Source organism: Ornithodoros turicata, chromosome 8 (assembly GCF_037126465.1).
Source record: "Ornithodoros turicata isolate Travis chromosome 8, ASM3712646v1, whole genome shotgun sequence".
NCBI lineage: Eukaryota > Metazoa > Arthropoda > Arachnida > Ixodida > Argasidae > Ornithodoros > Ornithodoros turicata.
The window spans coordinates 37174353-37197216 of NC_088208.1; the positions used below are offsets into that span (position 1 = coordinate 37174353).

A 22864-nucleotide genomic window follows, 5' to 3' on the forward strand; every position below is an offset into this window, starting at 1 on the left:
AGTTAAACAGCAGGGAACCGTGAAAGAATTTTCACGTTGAGGTTCAACGAAAGAGAGAGAGAGTGTGTGTGTGTGTTGTGCTTGAAAACAGTGTCACATTTTGATGCATGATATTTTTTAAAAAGATTAGCCAAGTGCGTGGCTGTCATGGTGGCCAATGAGATTATGGTTTGTGCCGAGGAAACACGTGGTTGGGAATAATGCAAACGCTAGGTGCGGGTCCTGTGTGTTCTGTGTGTACACGCAGCAACATAATATTGGGGAGACATTTGATAGCGTGGTATGTTTGCGATAGGGAATGCTACGATTGCAAACCAGGTGAACAGTTGATGGACTGTGTGGCAAATGCCACCTGTGGGTTCATGAAAAGCGCGCAGTGCCACCAGACGATGAGATAACATAACATATATATCTTAACCGAGAAGAAAAACAGTTTTTCGTTCGCTGCATCAGATAATGCAGTTTTTTTCTTTCTTTCTTTTTCCAAGCTATATGTAGTATCCTCCTGGCATATTAATGTCGCATTGTCAAAAGATAAAAGTTTAAATTGAACACAAAATATATGCGTTCATGAAAAATAACATGATGTGTAACCGAGTTCATCGTGTGATGAATTAAGTGTCTCTCTTTTATTTATTTACTTATTTATTTCGCCAATAAACATCAACATGGTGGGGGGAAATGAAGTCGAATGCTTGTCGAACATTTTGTCTTCCATAACATGGCCGCTTTAACAGGCCATGTAATGTGGTGAAGTCAACTTTCGCCAGCAGCTCGCTATGCTCTCACATAATGCGCGTATGAAATGGATTTTGTGAGTGCAGAGAGGAACCCCAGAGCGAACGAAGAGCGGCGACGAGCGCGTTCCTCCTTGTCCCGGCAGATGTCGCGAGCAGGCTGCCGATGAAATTTACTCCTGCCGAGCTCTGGATCCGTTCACGCCGTTCTCGCCGTACACACAACACATGCAAAGTGTGGGCTGCATATATTTCACTGCCGTGTAATAGAAGGGCTTCTGAATTCTCATATTGCCTATTGCCTCGCGCACAAAGGAGACCGGCTTTGCCAGAAAGAAGCTGCGATGAGAGTAGAATGTGAACATTATCTAATTATAAAGAGTACTCTGACAACGGTTCCTGACGTTTCATTTATGAGGGGTTGCTGTTCCGTTTGTCGATATTTACGGGTTGCAAACATGAATCTAATGTCTACGCAATAGAAGAATGTTTACAAATACAGTCGCACTTCGCAACTGGAAAGTCTAATGTTAAATGATCGCCGATTTTGCCAAGTAAGTTTCGTTGCGAATTGGTATTACTGTGTAAGTGGTCAAATTTGCGGTCTTAATGATCCGCAAATTCGGATGGAGGCACGTTTGGGGAGTATTTCGCAGGACCTTAATTTCGCACTACGTTGATCCTGCACCACAGAGTTCTTATAGGGGTGTCACGTATTTCCCGGGACCTTAATTTCGCGGAAAAGTGACATTCGCGCAATTCGCGAAAATTAGGTCCTCGCGAAAATTGCCACGTATACGGTAATCACCAAGCCTTGCGAAAGTCTGGCCCAGTCAATAATCCAGTATAGTAGGGAACGTTTCGCCGAGAATTGGTGCGTAGGTATACTGTGCATGGGATGGACGTGAAGTTCGGACATTGAATCCCACTGAGCCTCATGCAAGTGGTCATGGAAAGCTCTACACAATGCAACGCTGATACAAAATTATGAAAGCAGTCCATGCATGTAATACTGAGCTCCAGAGCCGAGTTCGACTTGGATTGGAGTGGGCTTTCTGTGGTGATGAAAAACGAGGAGAGACAGGTTAGGCCAGTAAGTCGAATACTGTCCTGGAGCTCAAACTGTCCGGTAATGTCAAACGGTATTTCTCATTTAGTCGTGATATACTCGCGAACATTATCATTATCCACTATGGCAGCATTTCGAATGCAACGGTGCCTCTGACAGAAGTTTGGTGGGCTTTCTCTTTCGATGTGAATATTAACGGCTGACATAGATTATGCATATTGCAATATTCTGTGTCTGTCTCTCAACGGTGCACGAACAACTTGGAACAACGTACCACCACTTCTGGAATCGCAATGCCGTAGGAGAACAAAAACATTATCTTTGTTAGACTGGGCATAACTACTTTACCAGTACGTGCAGCAATGCCCAGTCTGGCAAAAAGATTATCTTTCTCAGACTGGGCATTCTTTATCGCACGTGCAGTATGCCCATGCAGTCTGATACAGACCTGCCTGCTATACAGAGAGTAACAAGCAAAGTAGAACAAACAGAACAGAAATGGAGAAAAGAAGACACGCACAACGGACAGGGAAAGGTCACGTACGGGCAGTTACAACGCTAATATATATTTGATCTGTTCAGGAGGTGGTTACCCCGTTACATAACTGCGTATAGATACCGGGGGCTTATCGAACGTGCTGATTGATAAAGGACTCCTATCAGGTCCAGGCGCTTCAAGAACCTTCGTTTGTTTGGACAAAAGGAAGTTGTTCATGTCCTGTTTAGAGGTATTCCGAAATATTTGCTGCTTTTCAATGTTTAACGTCTTGTTCGACAAGGGTTATATATCGCTCTTTAGATCATGGGCGCCGTCACGGGAGGAGGGCAAGGGGGCCATTGCTACCCCGGCTTCCAGAAACGTAGGGTCTTCTGAGCCAAGGCAATACAGTTGCGCGCGCAATTGACGCAACCACCACCCCAAACATTCTGCCCTACCCCCACCCCCACCCCTGAAAAATGTTGATGTTGGCGATAAAATAAAATAAAAATTGGGAGAGATTGAACACTACTCACGACAAATTCGGCTACTCCTATAAACAGACCCCCCCCCCTCCGCTGCCCCCCAAAAGGGAAAAAATAGAAACGAAAACGCCGCCGCTTTCGCGGTAACTATCGGTCAAATGCAAAATCACCGGTTAAACGTAGCGCACAATGAATCCCACGGTCCTAATACACTGACTCCAACGCACAGGTCTCAATAAATGTCACAAGCGCTGACAAGGCAGCATCCCTCTTGTCAGGTGGCAAAGGACCCAGCACTTTTACGAGGTCAAAGTTGCGGTTGTCCAGTCGGTCGATAGCAGATTTCATGGTAGCCCTTTGAGGTGTGTACCCCCACTGGAAAATATCTATGCTTTGGATATATTTTATTATTTCTTTATATGTATAATCTATTTCACTCAACTTATTCGATCCGATTGTTGATTTGATTTATGTAGAGTTTTCGAGATAATTTACAGACTTTTAATCTATAACGCCGCAATATAGTGGTAGTAAAAGAAAAAGAAATAATCAATCAATCAATCAAACTCTCCCAAACTTCCTAAACCTCAATAAGCATCCATGTGAACAGAGCTTCCAGTCTGAAGTCACTCTCTTTTCAAATACAAATCTCATTTTCTTTATGTTGATCACCCTCACGCACATAATAAATATTCCTCGCATGTTTGGATATTTTTCAAAAACATTCACTCAAATCTCCATTCATTTCTTTCGAAAACCCCACATTTTTGCAGTGTTGCATTAACCACTGCCTCACCCAAACCACACGCGTGGAATTCCTCCCTCCGCACCAACAACCTATTGAGCGATCACACACTTGAACCCGTTTCACTTCTATTTAGGAGAATCTGAAAGGAGAGCTTCCAAATAGAATTTGCGCTATAACCTTTTTGAACCGAACGGCCTATAAAAGACCGGCCTAAAAGGAGCCGATAAATGTCGCCCAAAATCCGGGCGATACCTCGAGCATTGTGCCATTAGGGCCTCCCCGACGCGGTTATCATAATACACCACTTCTAAGCCATTGTTGCCGGGACGCAGTGTAGCACATAATGCAGAAAACATCCGTTTTCATTCATTGGCCGTGTGTACAACCTGTTGCGATGCTCATTCAAACAGTCAATGGAAAGAAGGGCTGCAATTCACGGACCTCTGAAAACGCCAAGGATAAAAGACTCCTTTCACGATGGACACAAGTGTATAGTCCGTAAATATATGCTTAACGGCACGTGCGCTGAAAGCTCTGTCTGGCAACATTGGGTCAAAGATGAGCGGTGCGTCGTCTGCTTAAAACAGTGGCCTTTGTAGGGTCTAATGAAGCGCCAAGGGATGCTATGGATACAATGTCGAACGTAATTCTGATTGCTTGAGTTTCGAACTACTTACTGGAGCGGGGGGTTTGCTGCAAAATGAGGAGGGTGATTATCAAATGGAGGATTTTGTGGAACTGGTGTGTGAGGAACGAAGGGGATCTGACAGGATTGGTACACCAGGGGTCCCTTGAATGTCGTGCGCTACCTCAATAGACGAAAAGTGTTTATCAGAAGTGAAGAAAAAAGGCAGGGGCCGTCTCATGTTATTTTTCTTTTCTTTTTTTTTTTTCTCTCTCTCTCTCTCTCTTTTTTTCATATGGTATCGAGTTACGCCGTCGATCATGAGAAATTGTCATCGAAAGTCGGAGGAAAATAACATTTTGTGACGTCACTTATGCGGAGGAGGGAAGATATGCAAAGGGGTAAAATCCGGAAAAAGTTAAGGACGCCGAATACCCCATTTTTTATGCACGAAATGGAACCGAAAATGATTGTGGCGGTCACATTCGTTTTAAAGCAAAGGTCATGTATGTCGTTTTGTTCTCCAACTCACGGTCTGTTTTCTCTGTATTTTTGCTCCCCTGGGACCCCAAGGCAAGACCCGCCGCAGTCCTCGTGCGAAGCAAGCAGCGTCGGTGGCACGTGGGCCTAACAACCATCAGCACGGGGTCGCTGCTACTGCATGGGAAGTACCGCCCTCGTCCATCCTTCCGCGAGAGAGAGAGCTCCAATGGGGCCAGCGCCAAGCGCCATTGGCTGCGCAGAACGCTGTCAATCAGTGGGGTGCGCCGGGAGGGCAGCGCGCGTAACACCAACTCTCCAGAACCGGTCGTGCCGTTGTGGCTCAGCAGTCGTGCGTCCAGGAGGCCCGTCCGTTTCGTCGCAGCGGCAGCAGCCTCGCAGTGGCCTCCACGTCGTCACCGTCGCCCTGGCCGCCGCGGGCGGGCGCCTGGCACCCTGAGGGCCCGCCGCCGGACCTACGGCCGCCATCTGCAGCATGTCCGTGTCAGTTGTGCACTACCGGGGCAGATCACCGCCAACAGGCAAGCCCCGCGACGTTGGCCATGGAAAGGGACTATGGCCCCCCGTTCCCTTACGGCGGGCCACCGCCTCCACCTCCACCAGCTGCGCACCAGTCAATGGATGATCTGAAGCCCGTCATTTCGTCGAGTCCACCTCAGGGATCGCAAGGAATGCAGCAAGGTCAGCAACACGGTCAGAGCAAGAAGGACTTGGACCGAGTGAAACGGCCCATGAATGCGTTTATGGTGTGGTCTCGCGGGCAGCGAAGAAAGATGGCTCAGGAGAATCCAAAGATGCACAATTCCGAGATCTCGAAACGGCTGGGCGCTGAGTGGAAGTTGCTTTCGGAAGCTGAGAAGCGGCCGTTCATTGACGAAGCAAAGCGGCTGCGCGCCGTTCACATGAAGGAGCACCCGGACTACAAGTACCGTCCGCGGCGCAAGACCAAAACGCTGCTCAAGAAAGACAAGTATCCCGGGCCGCTGGGCGGTTCCCTGGTAGACGCGACGCGGCCTCCACCTCAGGTACCCACGACAAGAGACATGTACCAGATGAACGGTTACATGCCCAATGGGTACCCCATGATGGCGGACGCGTACCAGGGGTACGGCGGGGCCCAGATGGCGCCATACCCGCGCTACGACGTGTCCCCGCAGCTGGGTGCTCCGTACGTGAACGGTTCGTACGGCGCCGCTTACGGTCCACTCAAGACGTCCGCTGAATCGAGTCCGACGCCACCGCAAAGTTCCCCTGGTGCGCCGCGTCGTGCCGGGTGCACACCGGACCTCCGGGACATGATCACCATGTACCTGCCTCAAGGAAACGATGATCAGCGGCTCGCCATGCAGTCCCACTACCAGCAACAGCAGCAGCAGGCCGCACAGGACTTGCAGTAGGACTTACGCATGCGTGAAAGCTGCGACTCCGCGAGGTGAGTGGTGAAAGATCGTCCTGGAGCGTACCAAAGCCTACCAAAGACCACCCTAAGTTATTCCCCCCTCTCTTGAGTTCGCCTTCATCTGTACAAAACCCATTCCGTGTACATAGCTCCCCCAAAAGAAAAAACATGTTGCTCAGCTGCCGTTTTTACCAAGAGACTACTCTGTTGTGTGTCCCCTGTGTGTTTTTTGGACGACGACGAAAAAATCGTGCACCATAGTTTTTTTCTTGTTTTTTTTTTCTTTTTTTGTGCGTGGACAGGGACGAAGTGTTTGCCCTATGCTGTAAAGTCCTTGTTGTCGCGTGGAACATTGCAGCTATCATTTGTACATATATATACGGCACACTAACTGCCACACCAGCAGACAATAAAAGACGGAGCCTTTCGATTATTGTAAAACGCATGGTGTCAGTATCAGTCGTTCTGCATGTCTTCATTGGAAGGGCAATACACTGTCGAATGGCGTGCACGGTTTTGATTTCTGAAGATATATGGCACGTTGGTTCCTACAGTTTGCTCGTGGTTCAGGTCACTGTGGTGCAATATATAGGGTTGCTGATGTGAACGCACGCTCACGAGCTGTTTCTGGTCAATACTGCGTGGAACGCTGCGCAGGGCGGTCCCATGACGTTCTTAATGTTCAATACTGTCGCACAAACGCTACGCGATCACGTGGTACATCAGCATCAGCAGCGTGGTACATCAGCACTGAAGCTTTAGTTCCTTCACTGCTCTTCGCGTGCTTTCCAAAATGGTGACAAGGAGTATTTTTCTTCCGCAAAAGGTGATCAAGAGACCAATATGCGTTTTTACTCTCGTCATAACATCGTGACGATACACATGTACCTATTAAAACACAGAGTGTCGATAGGAACCAAATGTCTGGGGATATGTCCACTTAGGCCCACGTCAGCAAGTGCTGTGTATATTCGCAGAACTTTTGAACAGAAAACATTACAACGCGAAATGTTTTGGCTTTCTTAGACCGGATGACATCGACACGCGGATGCAAGACTTGGGCGTATACTTGTTGAATAGAGGAGGCTTTATACTAAAAGTGCGGCAAAATGTTCCCATATATATGCTACCAGTGCCTGTATAAGTCACCCAGCTTGCGCTTCGGCGACTTCGATTCTCAGGGTTCTTCGGATTTTATCCAAAGTGACGAGAACAACAATAAATGAAGGAGAAGTGATGATGACATGGGATGTTTCCCCGTGGTAGCACACAGGACCCTACCCAAAGCGACGAAGACGCAAATCGAGCGGTAAAAAAAGATGATTGATTGATTATTTAAAAGAAAACCAGGGAGAAATTGAACTTGTCTCCTGAATAGTTCTACTACTCCCAAAACAGGTAAAAAAAGAGGTTTTACAGTGTTTAACCCGGGCTCTACATATTGTGTCGCACATCTACTGCAATAGAAAAAAAGCGCCCATGACTGTCACAGGGAAACACAAATCTATGCACGCAATAACAAACGTATACGAAAACAATAAAAATAAACGTAAGTCAGGCTACAGCAGCACAATATGTGTCACTGAACACCTAATACATTGCGCAGCATGGTTTGATTTGGCCGCTCCTATGGGTTTAAGTGGCTTATAGAAGTTGAGGACATATAGGTCTAGGAGGTTATGTAACAATACTATCACTCTAATTTGGTTATTTCCGTGAGAATTACGATTTCATCATTGATGACATGACGTTCATCAGCGTACCGTGTATAAACGTATACTCGTATACCTGAATTTCAATTATAATTGAGATTGACAAATGGCAGTTCATTGTATTACGTGAACACAACACATGGATTTAGCGACGATGAGTTTTAGTCTAATTTGCCACTTAATTTGTGAGTATGGACGTCAGTGCATAAACGCGAAAAAATGGGAAACAAAGCTATTTCTTTGCTGCCATTCTCATTTCCAGGAGGTCGATGGGGAGCCTTTGTGACCCTTTGAATTGTAAGCGTGACAGTGTTTCCTTGTCAGCATTGGTATTACTTCGACATGCGAGCCTGTTTTTCATAGTCAAGAAAAATCAGATCCCGGGCAAATAACTGCATGTTGACATTTAATTGTGAAGCCGGCATTTCCACGGTCTTTGATTGTGATTTAGCTGTTTCTTTCCTTTCTTTTTCAATAGGAAGTCGACCTCTGTCTCGCTGACATTTCCCATTTATTTTAAGAAACCTTCATATCCTCCCCTTCTTCCTCCATTTCCTGCACGTTCGCGCTAAATTATAAGCACTATAGGGGGGATATGTTTATTATATAAAAAATATAAGCACTGTATATTTGTTAAACTGCGGCACACGGTTATATCGAACGTAAATATGTCAATCGACGTGGTTATCTTATCACCTATAAGTTTGAGATATTTCACCATGCTGCTTCGCTACATGCTTTGGTTTGAATCATGGCGACGCACAGTATTTGTTGCTGATCGAATTTCTAGCTATTAGTGATCATTGCTGCAGTACGTTTAGTTTGCACACATTTGAGCATTTTTTGTGTGATATATCATATAGGCCATCTTTGATGTCAAAAAATGTCCTCCCGGTGCTCTCTCTCTTAATAATTCTATTAACCAATCAATTAATCAGCCGTCTATAGTATACCCACAATGAGTAAACCATGCACACGCACGAAATATGCGGTCAATTTTGATCCTATGCACAAATTGCCATCAAACGAAAGATGCCGGTGTTAATCAGGGATTGCACGGATCAGCTTATTAGTGAGTTCTAAGAAAGGTTGTTAATGAGGTAATTGATTGATTTGCTACAGGTTCCGCAGCTCAACCGGACTGCACGAAAGCGCGAACGTGCGCTCGGAGAAATGCGCTGAGAAAATACATATCGGTAATTTAATTCCTTGGTGCTTATTTGTGCCGTTGACGGTATAAACTGCGTGAAAGCGCCCACCTTAACTAATGTTGATCCACGAGCCGGTTAGACATGGATCACTCACTGGCGGCAAAATAACAGAACAGGTCTCCCTTTTTTGTAACATTCAAACTCATTTCAAAAATGAAGTGCTTGCACGTTCATCAGCGCGCGTTCCGTGTGAAAGTCACGTATACCTGAATTTCAATGATAATTGAGATTGACAAATGGCATTATATCCTGTTACGTGGAAACAACAACATATGCATGTAGCGACCACGAGTGAAGTATAATTTGCCACATAATTTGTGAGTGCATGGACATATAATAGTGCATAAACGCGAAAAAAAAAAAAAAAGGAAGCAAAGCCGTTTCTTCCTGCCGCATTCTCATTTCCAGGAGGTCGATGGGGAGCCTTTGTGACCCTTTGAATTGTAAGCGTGACAGTGTTTCCTTGTCAGCATTGGTATTACTTCGACATGCGCGCCTGTTTTCCATATATTCCAGAAAAATCAGATTCCGGGCAAATAACTGGTGACACTTGTGAGCCTGATTTACACACCCTCTTTGACTGTGATTTAGCTGTTCCTTTTCTTTTTCTTTATTTGAATAGCAAGCCGACCTGCTGACCTTTCCTATTTGTTTTAATAAACCTTCATATCCCCCTCCCCCTGCATTTCCTGCGCGTTAGCGCTAAATCATACGCAGTGTATATATTTGTTAAAAGTATCAGTGCGGCACACGGTTACAACGAACATAGAAATATGTCGATCTACGTGTTCGTCTTATCACCTATATATAGGTTTTAGATATTTCACCATGCTGCTATCGCTACATGCAGGGGTTTCAATCATGGCGACTGTGCACCGTATTTGTTGCGGATCGAATTTCTACCCGTTAGTGATAATTGCTGCACCACGTTTAGTTTACACACATTTCAGCATAGCTAATATGACACATTTCGTGCCATATATCGACGCAATCTTTGATCGCAAAAAACTGCCCTCCCGATGCTCCCCTTATTTAATTCTATTAACCAATCAATTAAGCTCAAGCGGATTGCACGAAAGCGAGAGACTGGGAGGTACCCCGGTTCGAATCCCGCTGCCGGCCTGTGCTGTCTGGGGTTTTTCCTGGATTTTCCTCAGATGCTTTCAGACATATGTCGGCACAGTTCCTTTAGAAGTCGGCCCAGGACGCACATTGCCCACCTCTGTGAGGCCGACAACGGCGAGCCCTTTCACCACATGACTTTTGCCCTTTTACCTCATGCCCTTTCAGCACATGGCTTTTGCCCTTTCACCACATGACACTTTGAAAATGCACTCGGAGAAATGCGCCGAGAAGATACATATCGGTAATTTAATTCCTGGCTGCTTATTTGTGCAACAACAACAACAATAGATGATGACGATGAGATGGGGTGTTTCACCGCGGTGCATTTGTCCAGTTGACGGAATATAGGCTGTGTGAATTAGGCCTGAATCATTAGGAAGTCTGCCTTTTTTGTAACATTCAAACTCAACCCAACTCAATAGAGGAGGTGCTCGCAAGGCACACTCACAAGTACTCTACACATTATTTACTAATTAAACGGAAAAGAGTAATTTCGAAAAGTTCACGCTACGTATCTAATCTCACACTTCTTAACGGTTAGCGCTAACATTATGTAGTTGTAACGTGATGGCTGGACGTTGAGACAACGAGCGACCAGGCAGAGATCGGGGGGGGGGGGGGGATATGTTTATTAAAAAAAGAAAATAAAGCGAGGAAAGGCCGAGATCAGGCTGAAGAAGAGAGAGAATACGTTCTCGTCTTCCTTCTTTTATTTTTACCGGCGAGACCAGCTCGCGTCAACTTCGTCTTCGTCACAGTGGTATTAAAACATTCATTAGAGAGTGAAACGTCCTCTAATCAAAACTAACACTTATACTGTCTATATCTGTCAGTCTGACTTAATGTCGAGACTTAAATCCCCCTTTTTTTTTTTTTTTTTTTCTATCACATATCACATCACATCTGTCAGATTCTTTTAATTATATATAGATACACTTCTAGACCAATGCCATTAAATCTCACCGGAAACTGACTAGTAAAAGAACAGTTAAAACTTAAAAATTGTATTGGAGAATTTCAGAAATGAATCTCTCTAACTCTCCGCAAGCGACACGGCTGAAAAATGCCTGAGCGTTGGCCAGCAGAGCTAATCTTTGCCTTTGACCGATATTGTACGGTGTCGGTGACATTTTTTTCCAGCCGTATTCAGTCGGTTCCAAAGCTGTTATATTCATACTTTCTTCCCGGTCAAAAAACTCCAAATTAGTAAGATTTATCTCAAAAGTGCGTGCGTAAATACCTGGTATATGAATAAATAAATGAATATCAGTTTTCTTTTAAAAAAGTATGTTAGGCTCCTCTCCGAGAGACGACGAGCTACATGAGCCGTTTGATTCTATAGTGATATACCCGTTTATATGTCCATGCGTCTTTTCCCTAATCTTTAAACGTAATAATGATTGGGCAGAACGAGTCACTGGTAACGTGTTCCAACAATCGAAATCGCCGGTGTCAAGTCTCATTGACTTTTTGCTGCTCTCCCAACCGCAAGGAAATAAATTGAAATTGAATTGGAATTGAATTGAAATAAGTGTTGTTGTGCTCGTACGTACTTCACACTTTTTTGTACACGGTTTAATGTCTCATTGTTATTCCCAGTATCGGCATCCTAGTAAAAAGTGAAAGGTGATTAGTAATTCCCAGTATCAATCCCAGATTCTCCGATGCGAATTCGAAATATACCGCATCATGGCGCGCATTGTCACTCCATATATATATTCAACACTTTCCATGATCTGATGTGATGTGATAAAGAAAAACCGGGGATGTGGTTTCCGACGAAGTCGAACTAGCTACCCCAGTACACTTGCACAAACAGATGATGAGATGATAAAAAAACAGATGATGATCTGGATCAAGGCACTATCAACAGGTCTTATCTCTAACCGCCGTTCCCCCCATTAATTATTTTAATTTTTCACGTAGGTGTACTGACTTAGCCAGTCCGACTTAGTCGCGACTCAAATGGCGATTTATTTCTTGTGTGTGTCATCATCATCATCAGGTTTTCAGCAACTGACCAATTTCCTAATGAATTTGTGACTGCGTCGGCTTTCGGTTGAGACAGTTCTTCCTTTCTTTTTTTTTTTCTATGTTTGTCTTTGCAGGCGTTCGCATGACTTTTCCGGGGATATGAACCATATCAATTTACTGGAGATTGTCGAATAGATTACAGTATCAGTAGCATCGCGATAAAGAAAGTCAAGCTGAATTGCCGATGTGCTGCTACGAGGTCTTACTTCGTTGTCAGTGAGCAGAATAATGATAATAAGAATAATGAGTAATCGATTCCCTTTACGCACACGACATCATATTCATCACTATTTTTCGCAAGGCACCGAATGTAATTAACGTTGAATATATCTCGAACATAACGAAAGGTAAACTTTTTTTTTCTTTTACAAATCAATCAACCAACGACGAAACGTAAGCATTAGTGGGGATCAGGCGAAGGCTCCCGGCGTGGCACCATATACGCATGTCTCAGAAATCCGCGAACACAATCAAAATCGTCATCAAGGCCCATACTATAGGTTTTTTCCGAGAATATTTGGCGAGAAGATGGATGATGCTGTGACGGCTTTTCATGTCAAATAGAAAACCTCAGCTTAACGATGTAAATACCGAGCTTGAAGCATAAAAACAACTGCGCAATAAATAGAAAAACTTGGCACAACACTTCAGGTATATCTATAGCTTGGACGGTAAAAACAACAGTTCAATACACTTAACAATATTTTAGACTGAAATCAAAGTTTCCGCACTTCTAGCTTGACATCAAATTTAATTAAAATTAATCGAACCTCGAGGGCAGAGATGGGAGATTTTTGACTACAACGTATATATCAGCAGGGGTTAGCTCAAAAGTGAACATTGTCGGGAAGGTACGTCTGCTGAAGCACAATTCCCTCTTGTCAATTAGCTGCATCTGGTGTGCCTAGAAAGGTAATTTATTATTACTTAAAGGTAATTAGCGTGAAACACTCTGTGAGCGATAAAGATCTTCAACTGACATCTGTTACGGGCTTAAGCTGCGTGCAGTCACACACACAACGGTAGTTGTTACCCCCCAAGTGTCGGGCAGATATCATTGACGCGCTCTGACAAGGCATTTGTCGTTCATAATTTTCGTAGCTGAATTTAATGCTCGTAAACGTTATGTAACCGTTGCTCGTAAGACAAAGGTAAGCATATCTATCATGTTAGAGGAAATATGCTCATATAGGTTCGTAGAGGAAACGAGTAGCGAGAACGTCCAATGTCAACAAACAACAACACTTCACGTGGATGATGATGATGTGAGTGTGATGTTTAATCGTGATAGGCGATACTCCACCCAGTTTCTCCCGAAAATTCGGTGAAAATGTAATGACGAGCTTTAACGGTATAAGGGCCGAAGGTCTGCAGTGTGCAGATTCCAGTAACAAATTAAGTTTCGATACTTCGCATCTCTGTATAGACATAAATAAAGTGCCTAAGGACCCAGTAGAAACCGTACACCATGCAATAAAGCTACTGAATAGAATATTTATTTCACTCGTCTACGAAATGTTCAAAATATGACAAAACCTGATTGCTGAAAAATCTCGGACTGTGCCACAAGGCCGCCGTCCTTTAGAAACAAAACGATGTCATTTACCTTCTCCAGTCCCAGTATACAAGAAATACAAGGTACGTACTATAAGTGCATTAACTTGTGGCTGCCTAACTAAGAGAAGTATACTATGTATAGTTTAGGCCCCTTTAGTCGTACATGTCCGCTGTGAAGAGCAACGTGGCGGCAGGCAGCAGGCGTGGCAGCTACTATATACATAACGTGAACACAGGAATGTTGATGCTGTTGTTAATACTGAAAATGATGCGCGTAATAATTGTACGTAATAAATAATCTGTAAGTAAAGTAAATAATATATATCGTAAAGACAGTTGACGGCTCCTGGTGTGAAAGTCAAGCTTGCAATTTTCAGGTGGATAAAAACGCACTCACATTATAGTCGTGTTGTCAGCGTTAACGATAAAGCGAAGCAAAGGGGACGTACAGGGAAAATGTGAGATTTTCACATGAACGAGAAGAAGATTACAGTTAAGAGAAGAGGTAAAAGATTAAGCTTCTAGAATGCGAAGTTACTTATACATCCATATTGCAACTGCAGCTCGGGAAATTTACGTCGTGGAGTGATTAAAATATATTGCGCCCGATTTAAATTCTTCGAGCTTGAACGAACTTAGGCACTTGAACTAATCAAAGAAGGAAGTCACTGAAGAGGTTAGCCAGCTGCAGGACTCGAACCCACATCTTCTGGACCCCTTTCCTCATGGCCTCAGAACATCGCATTCGTGTTCAACTTGGACTAACATTTTAGAATTTTAATTAATTTATGTGGCACCCGGATTAATTTCTTTTAACATAGACTAATTTGTTTGGAACTCGGACTAAGATTTTTGGATTTGGATTAATGTACCTTTCGCACCTGGATTATTTTATGGGGCACACAGATCAAAAGTGTGGCGAATGAACTAAAATGAACTAGAAATCCTGCTGTTTCCTTGACCTGCAAGCTTTGCAATAGATCGATGTCTAACAACTATAGACTGAGCATCCGTTCCTGCAGCGGCCAGCACCATGGCCTATATAGTAGCTAGAAATAAATAAGTAAAGACTCGCTTCGGAAGTCTCACAGCTTTTGGAGCTACGAGAGCCATTCGCGATCGCGGAATCATGCCCCGGGAAGGTCCGTAACTTGTCCAGCCCAAGGTGTTCGAACCCAGTCGGGGCCTCGGGGGACGCCAAATACGGGCTGAAAACGAACGAACGGACCAATCACTTAGCCCTGCTAAGTACGACCGCGAATTATAATTAATTATATCGTGGAGACACACCCCGAATCGTGATTCAGCCAAAAGCTGTCAAATATTTAATGTTTCTCCTTTCAATTGATCCCAAGCCAGTTGGAGGAGCCAAGACCAGCCAGCCAGTATATAAAGAGAGAGACACAAGAAACCGAGGAACAAGCTCAACATTGCTAAAGTTAGGCAGATACCCGGCATGTAAGACTTGAACGACATTCTTTAAGTCACTTATCTTAATCAGATGCACGCCTTCAATCTCCCAACGTCGACAACGTACTTATAACGACTGTAAACAACCCCTTATCCACAACACTCTCCGTTAATTTACGCACCGAACACACGAACTCGCAGTCACATCGCGAACTCCGCGGGTTGTCGCACCAAATCAAAATTCGCAACGCGTGTCGATGCCACTGCGGCTCCCTGTGTCTGTTAAAACACTTTGTTGCCGTCACAGTACTCAGATAAATGAAAGGGGCTGGCGGTGCATACCGATAGGGTGTGGAATGGGGCTCAACCCCAGGGCGATGAAACGATTGCGTTTAAGATAAAAGTGACACGCCATATTAATTTACACTGGACTCTCCCTCACCTCCACGCGTTGTCACGCAACGTCGCGTGCAAGCACGCACGCACGCACGCACGGGCCAGCTATTGGGCAAGGGATGTTCGTTGCTGGATTGAAAATATGCGGGGGGAAAATAAAAAGTACAGTAAAGGGGGGGGGGGAGCAAGCGCAGGAAAGAAAGTAGTCCTTGAGCGTGAGACTGTCAAACGTTTGGACGTGTGTTTTCAGTCCCTGTGGTTACATGTTTCATGCAATGATTTCGTTACGCGGGCGCAGGTTGTAATTTTCTCCGTGGTTTTTGCAGTTCCCTCCCCGTACATTCCGCTGAACGCATACAGTTCCTCAAGAACTCCCGAATGAGTATTTACCCACTCCAAAAGTTTCTGATACGAATATATTTTCGATAAAACTGAGAAAGATGGCTGCGAGCTGCTTCATATAGCGCAGGAGCCTTGATGGGAACGCGAAACGACGACACGACACGGAGGGTCAAATCCTGCTCAAATCAAATCTATCAGGCGATTCCGTGTCGTGTCGTCTTTCTTCGTTCCCCTGTAGCTGAAGGTTCCTATGTATATTCACTAAAACATCCATTTGGGATGGTATAAGACTTGCATTTGAAAGCGCTAAAAACCATAACACACAAGACAAGCGCTCTGTGTTGCGTTGTCTTGTATGTTGTGTTTTCTTAGCGCTTTTAGTACAAAGCAATCCCTATTTATTGTCGCTACGTATGTATGTACGCTGCAGAAGCCATGTTAGATGAGTAATTCCGGTACCGTGCGCTTCCAGCGAAAATTCTGCATAAATCTCTGAACGACTTCAATTAACACCGGAAAATCCTGAACAATGAATAAACTTTCAGAGCATGACATGCACTTTAACCCTTCCTTCCTTTTTTTTTATATGTATATATTCAAACTCAAACTCATGCACCTTGTCGTCACTCATGATCATATAGTTGTCTCGCGGTGTAGGACCCGGGTTTACAATTATTTAGAGATGGGACGAATCCAGAATTTTACGAATCTGAATCCGGATCCGAATCCGCATCTGAATCAAAGGAAGGTTCTGCGAATCCACGTATCTTACGAATCTCGAATCTTGGGAATCCTTCCCTTTAAAAAGAGTTTAAAAAGCAAAAAAAAAACTTCTAGTGAAAAGTGTTTTGAAGCAGAATATGATATACCTAACAAATTAAATAATGCTTCAGTCTCAGGAGAAAATACACCCATATAATTCTTCTTAAGCGTATAATTTATTGAACATGTTGTTCATCGACTATACATATGAAATGCATAAATTCTCGAGTCTGAATTATTTACATAAAACTAAGCAACAATCAAAAGCAAAAACCAGGTTACTTTTAAACTTGTAATGTAACAGTTCCTGCCTGAATTATTTCAGTCCGGAGCAATGTAAACAAAGAAACAAGAAAACACCCATCGGCCAATGAGGCTTTCGGCGGACTCCGGAGAAAAAAAGAAACAAACAAGCGTGATTGGTGGATTCGAAAGATTCGATTCGCTGTTTTGGGCACTGGGATTCAAATTCGTTTGGCACATCCCTACTATTATTATTACAACACCATGCAGGCGACATTTTGCTATTAATCGATGTCATATCGAAGAACGCTTCGTGTAAAGGACAAGCACTCGCGAACCATCATTATTGTGAAATCAACCACGCAGGGCGTCCGGGCACACTATAAAGGTCTGCGACCTCTGCTTCTCCTCACCGGGGGCACATGTTACTCAAGACCCCGCGTGATGACTTATACCTATACCACTGTGCTATCGTGCTGCGTCGTAGTTTGTCCCTATCTATTTCATAACGCGTACGTGAAATTGCGCAGCACGTGGGCTAGCGCGACGTGTTACGTACAACCGTTGCCACGGTCCGCACCGGGTGTCACGTTACGCGAGAGTTTTGTGTGGGAAGGATGATGACGCATGTTTCTCATATCTGCATACTACATGTCCTTGTGTAACGTCCATACCTTGATCATGTACAGAGAGTGGCACAGCAGCACATTGTTGATGAAGCGCAGTTGATGAGTTGTTTATGTGGCAACTTAATATTTTGAACTTATTATAATTTTTTGCCGCTTTTTGTAGTAGAACTGTACAATGTACTGCCACGGACTAGAGCGCTTGATTGTCAAGTTAAAGCATTGTCCATTAAAAAAATATAATTAAATGCGAAATGTCTGTAATATTGCAAATAATAGCTTAAAGTACCTTGCAGTGCATTATAGGGCATCAAAATACAACGCATAATATAGCATTCATATTAATGATAGGTATACAGTTGTCATGCAAGGCTGATCAGCCGATATCTGTGGGGCATGCTGCACGATCTATTGAAAATTTGTTCCTGCGGTCACCCCAGAGCCTGATGTCTTAAGGGATTATGGGACGTTTGGGGTAACCCTAGGCCCTGGGCCCTGGGATCCCCTAGATCCCGGGGTTACCTAGGCTAACCCAGGACCTAGAGTTACCCAAATGTCCTAAATTCCTTAAGACCTCAAGCTCTGGGGTAACCCCAGGGACAAATGTTCAATCCTCAGACAGCACTGTCGTTTGTAGCGCTTATTTATTAGTGGTATTTACGTGCCACACCGCGACCTTTGTCATTACCCACAGAATATGTTGAGGTGATGCCTGCCTAATAAGACCTCAAGGACTCCGGTAAACCACAGAACATTTTAGTGTCACCACGTAGTTTCTTATGGTATCCCGAGGACGCCTTGGGGTGACCCAGAGAGTCCTGGGGAGCCCTATAGGGTCGCAAGGGGTAAAGCGTCTTAGGGTAACCCGGCCTAGATTGCCTTGAGGTTAGTATATGGCAGAACCTCAGAATTTCTAAGGCGACCTCAAGATTTTCTGAGTTTACCTGAGACCTTTGTTCGATAGGGCGTGCTGCAGGATTGGACCACGGAAAATTTATATCACCTAAGGTGGGATATCTGCGGACACTTGGATCATCTAAGGCTCTTTTAGCTGTCCCCGTGGCCTGATGGCTAACCTCCACGTAATTGCCTTGTACCTAGAAACGCTGCATATCATCTTGTTCACATACACGTTAAGCATACATGCGCACTCCCGTAAACACGATGCATGCCGCAGCATACTTCGCCATAATAGCTTTGCGTTAAAGCCAAGTAGAACAGCATTCTCCGCCCGCGATTTTTATTGACACGCTGTAGGCATCTATACCGTGACACTCAGCCCAGCTTCCTTTTGACCTCCCGCAGTGAGGCCGGGAATCAACCATAAGAAATGAGCGTCTTTGTCCGTTGACCGTCATCACTCTTTCATGAGACCTTCCCCAGACAACCTTCTCAGGCTGCTGCACGGATTATCTCGAATGAGATACCGATAGGGCAGATACCGATAGGGCACAAGTCTCTAGTTTCGTAGACCTAAGCATGAGTGCAAGTACAGGACATTCAGAAACAGTGCAATGAAGAAGATGACAGCAACACTCGAGTCCCAACGTGTAGTGTTTCCTTTTTACACCAACACACAGGAATCGAAACGTTCCCTCCGCACTATATACATTCCTTGAGCTTCTACTCAGCGCATCATATCCCGCACGCAAACCCAACAGCATTCCTGCGCAGTCCATCGAAGACACAGCCCCAGCGGCTGCTTCATTACTTTCTCATTTCGCAATTAAAGTCATCCACAAATAAACGCCTGTCATCGAAGAGTGACCATCTATCTGGAAACATCGTGGTTCCGAAGGAGAACCACTTTAGAAATGAGTCGGAGATTCAGTTACTCCGGGGGTCAGCTGCATGACTGGCAACATATTGCGCGCCGAGCAGAAAGCTCGTTGTCATGCAAATGGCCTTGCGGGGGGTGATTTAGTTGAGGCCCGGAGACTCCAATTAACCTAACCTCGCCCCCAGTGGAAAGTGGATTTCAACGCCGTTTTCAGGAGATCTACGCGTGGATGTATAGCTACGTGGTTCTGGGGCTGGGCAACTCTCCGGGGACTCTTTGGTGGTACGGGGTGCTTTGAGGGAAACGGTGCAGAGGGGGATCCAAGGGGGTTTCTTTTCTTGTTTTTTTTTTTTTTGTGTGTGTGTGTGCGTGGTCAGGAGAGGTGGGGTGTCAGATTTCCGTCCATGCACTTATTGGATTAAATCAGGTGAGAAGAGAGAAATACTAAGTCGGGTTTCGTCCGAAGCGTGTGTTCAGAGCGACCGTTTGCAGAAAAGAAAAAAAAAACAGAAAAAGAACGAAAGCAAGGCGCAGAAATTTTCAAACGTCTGAACGGGGAACTTACACGTAACGTTACACCGACTTAGAAGCTGGAACACTTCAGAAAAAATGCAGGTGTGATAACAAGACAGTATACGAGAGGTTCGCACTGTTCGTGAGAACGTCGTCAATATCCTAACACATGTTATCGAGTTCCTCAACGTGCATAAGCAGCATAGGAATAGCTTTATTCGTACTTGTTTCAGTACACTTGGCCTTTGAACGGTAAATATTAATCGAGCGATCGAGTGACCGAGCACTAAACCTGATCTTTAAATACAGTGTTCGTCATCCTCCAAGCGCCAGTGATCCTAGAAACTTTACAGTGCAGCTTTTGTAAAAATCCTGTGCTAGCACCATGAGGTACCCATGACTATTAAGCGATGTATAGAGGAACAGCGTGGAAACAGGGGTTACGTGCTGGTCCGACTTCAGGGAGGAAATGTGCCGGCATATGTCTTGCACATCATGGCGCACACCATCGACAATCGAGAGGTGCATGTGCTTTCTTCTTTGAAAAAAAAAAAAAAAGCAATAGGATATCGTTAAAGGTACCGTAAAGCAGCAGACAGGCAGTTTCCGTTGCCGGCGTAGTTTAACAACCAGCTTGTTAGCTTTTCAACCCAGCACAACAAGCTATACGTGTGACAAAGAACGCTACATATTTTTAATCTGCAAGTAAAATGGCGCTAAAACGGCCCGGGGCGACGTCTGGTGGGAATCCGCAATTCGTCAAGCAACCGTGATCCATGTTCCCGACTAGTTTGCAGCTGATGATGACTACGTAGCCGACACGTAGCAGACTTCTTTTGTGTCAGACACAATGTTATGCGCATGCAATGTAGTTTTGCCGTCGTACTTGACGAGCATGCGCAGTTGATGGGTGGCAACTTCCACACAGTGTTGCCCGTAATTTTTCATGTTTGGTTTTCTAAACAAACTATGACTAGAATTGGACCGAAAATTGTGATGTAACAGTGCGGAGGGCTCAAGTTATCAAATAGATAAATTTTCTGAGATTGCACCCCTGCTGCTTTACAGTACCTTTAAACCCCTCTCACACATGGATGAAACCTTTCTACTGGTAATAGATTATAGTAACAACGTGATTTTGACACAAGGCTTGTGAGGGAGCACCCCTTTAAAGATTAACTAACCATATCGAGCCCAGACTTCATAGCCACTCGCACGCAAACGAAATCTCCGCGAGATTCTTCAATGCACGCAACGAAACATGCAGACGGTCTTTCATTCTCCCGCGGGACTGGTTGGCGACACGGGTTGCTTTAAAACGTCATTTTGGGTGGCGGGGATTGATGTTTTGCCGGGTCAGGGGAGACGGGATGACAGATTGCTGTCAATGAATATATTGGATTATATTAAGTGAGGGGATGGAGGGGAAGAATGCCCGACGGATGAGCGTTGTAACGGCACGTCAGACCGTGGTTCAAGAGCTGTACCGAGTGCATGTTCGGGAGTCCACGGCATGTGCTTGAGCCAGCACAGTGTTAACGGTGCGCAATCTGAAATTCAGAAAGTTTACCTGAAGGGAGAATTAAAGCTTCACCTGTGAAGATGACGGGATAAATTTCATGATAGGCAAGCCTGAGCGATGGGCAAGACACGTAAACAAACACAAACACGAAGGCTCAAAACCAGCAAGACGTTTAATTGATAACAACGAAGTTGAACGAACATGAAGTTCGTTGTCATCAATTAAACGTCTTGCTGGTTTTGAGCCTTCGTGTTTGTGTTTGTTTACGTGTCTTGCCCATCGGTCAGGCTTGCCTATCATAGAATTTATCCACCAGCTAGCCTGCATTTACGCCATTCTGTCAATGACGAGATAACTTTTTATGTTGACGTAACAACCGTAACATTGTGTACCACTTTGTTGTACGTATTTTTTTATATGTTGCTGGACATTCGATGTTGCAGTATACGGACCTCGTTCTTTTTTTCTCTTTTATACATGGTATTGAATTATCAATGAGCCAACAACAACAACAACAGATAAATTAATTATGATGAATGGAGAAATCAATGAGTCAGATTCCTATTCATGCGCTGGACGATTGACTGTAACGCAATTTGTTTTCTCTTTTTTCTTTTTTGCGACAAAGGCTAAAGCTAAGGCTAAGGCTAAGCTATGCTGTTCTTGGGCACGTAAAAAGGTTTCACACAATTATTATGAGCAGGTACAATTATAGTGGTATGGCTAGGTGGTCCCTGCACCTAACAATTATATACTTACAAAAATACTGCTTTTGCTTTGTGCGCTACACATGGTTCGTGAAATGCCTTCATGCTACCTCAGTCGACTACGTCTTAAAAATGGAACAGCGGATAAAAATGTGGAGATATCCGGCTCGTCCGTAAGAGACCGAGAAAGACCGATCAATGACAAATTTCCACTGACCTTCCAGTTACAAGACGAAGGAGCCTTTAAAGAAAAGCACGACATGCACAATGCGAAGTGAAGAACTTTAATAATCCTAAACTATCTCGAACCTGGAGTAAGTGTCCCTTTTACAACGTACATATACTGTAAGGAACAAGCTGCTGCACGTCTGTACCCGCAAATGCAGTGCTATGAAAGTAAACCGCTTCCACAACGAAGGCTGTCGTGCTAGAGGTGCCAATGACTACAATTTGTAGTTGCGAAAGACAACAGCGAGTTGACCCTGAGTGAGTCGCGGATCGGACAGCAGGATTAGTACGATCGAAAGAACCTGTTCAAGGTCATCTGCTCAAGGTCGAACGGCCCGCCGTCGGACCATCATTCGAGCAGTGAGGATCCTCCGGAAACAAAAAAAAAAAAAAAAAACTTTTGTTCTTCCGGTGGTTGGTGACGACACCAAAATGACGCCAAGGAGGCACCTGCGTCGGTGGACAGCGGCATGTTATTCTGATCACAGTAAGTGCGTATTCTTTCGGGATTTTACACCACTCGACGCGTAGTAAGTATAGTAGTTGATTCAGTAATTCCGAGTATTGTTACCAATGGCCAGGTGCCAGGCTTCAACTATGTTCGGCGACGTAATGTCATGTGGCTCCCAGAAGGAATGAACCAGGAGTTCCAGG

General features: G+C 44.6%; 2 protein-coding genes across 2 annotated transcripts in view; one reads left to right on the forward strand and one right to left on the reverse strand.

The window, feature by feature from the left end:
- LOC135367202 (uncharacterized) overlaps positions 1 to 22864 on the reverse strand; it is a 178268-nt gene that overhangs the window by 110168 nt on the left and 45236 nt on the right. The gene's annotated exons all lie outside the window — the stretch shown is intronic.
- LOC135366230 (transcription factor Sox-2-like) lies at positions 4916 to 6485 on the forward strand. Its single transcript, XM_064598900.1, has one exon. The coding sequence runs from the start codon at positions 5186 to 5188 to the stop codon at positions 6038 to 6040; it is 855 nt and encodes a 284-aa protein (XP_064454970.1). The 5' UTR covers positions 4916 to 5185; the 3' UTR covers positions 6041 to 6485.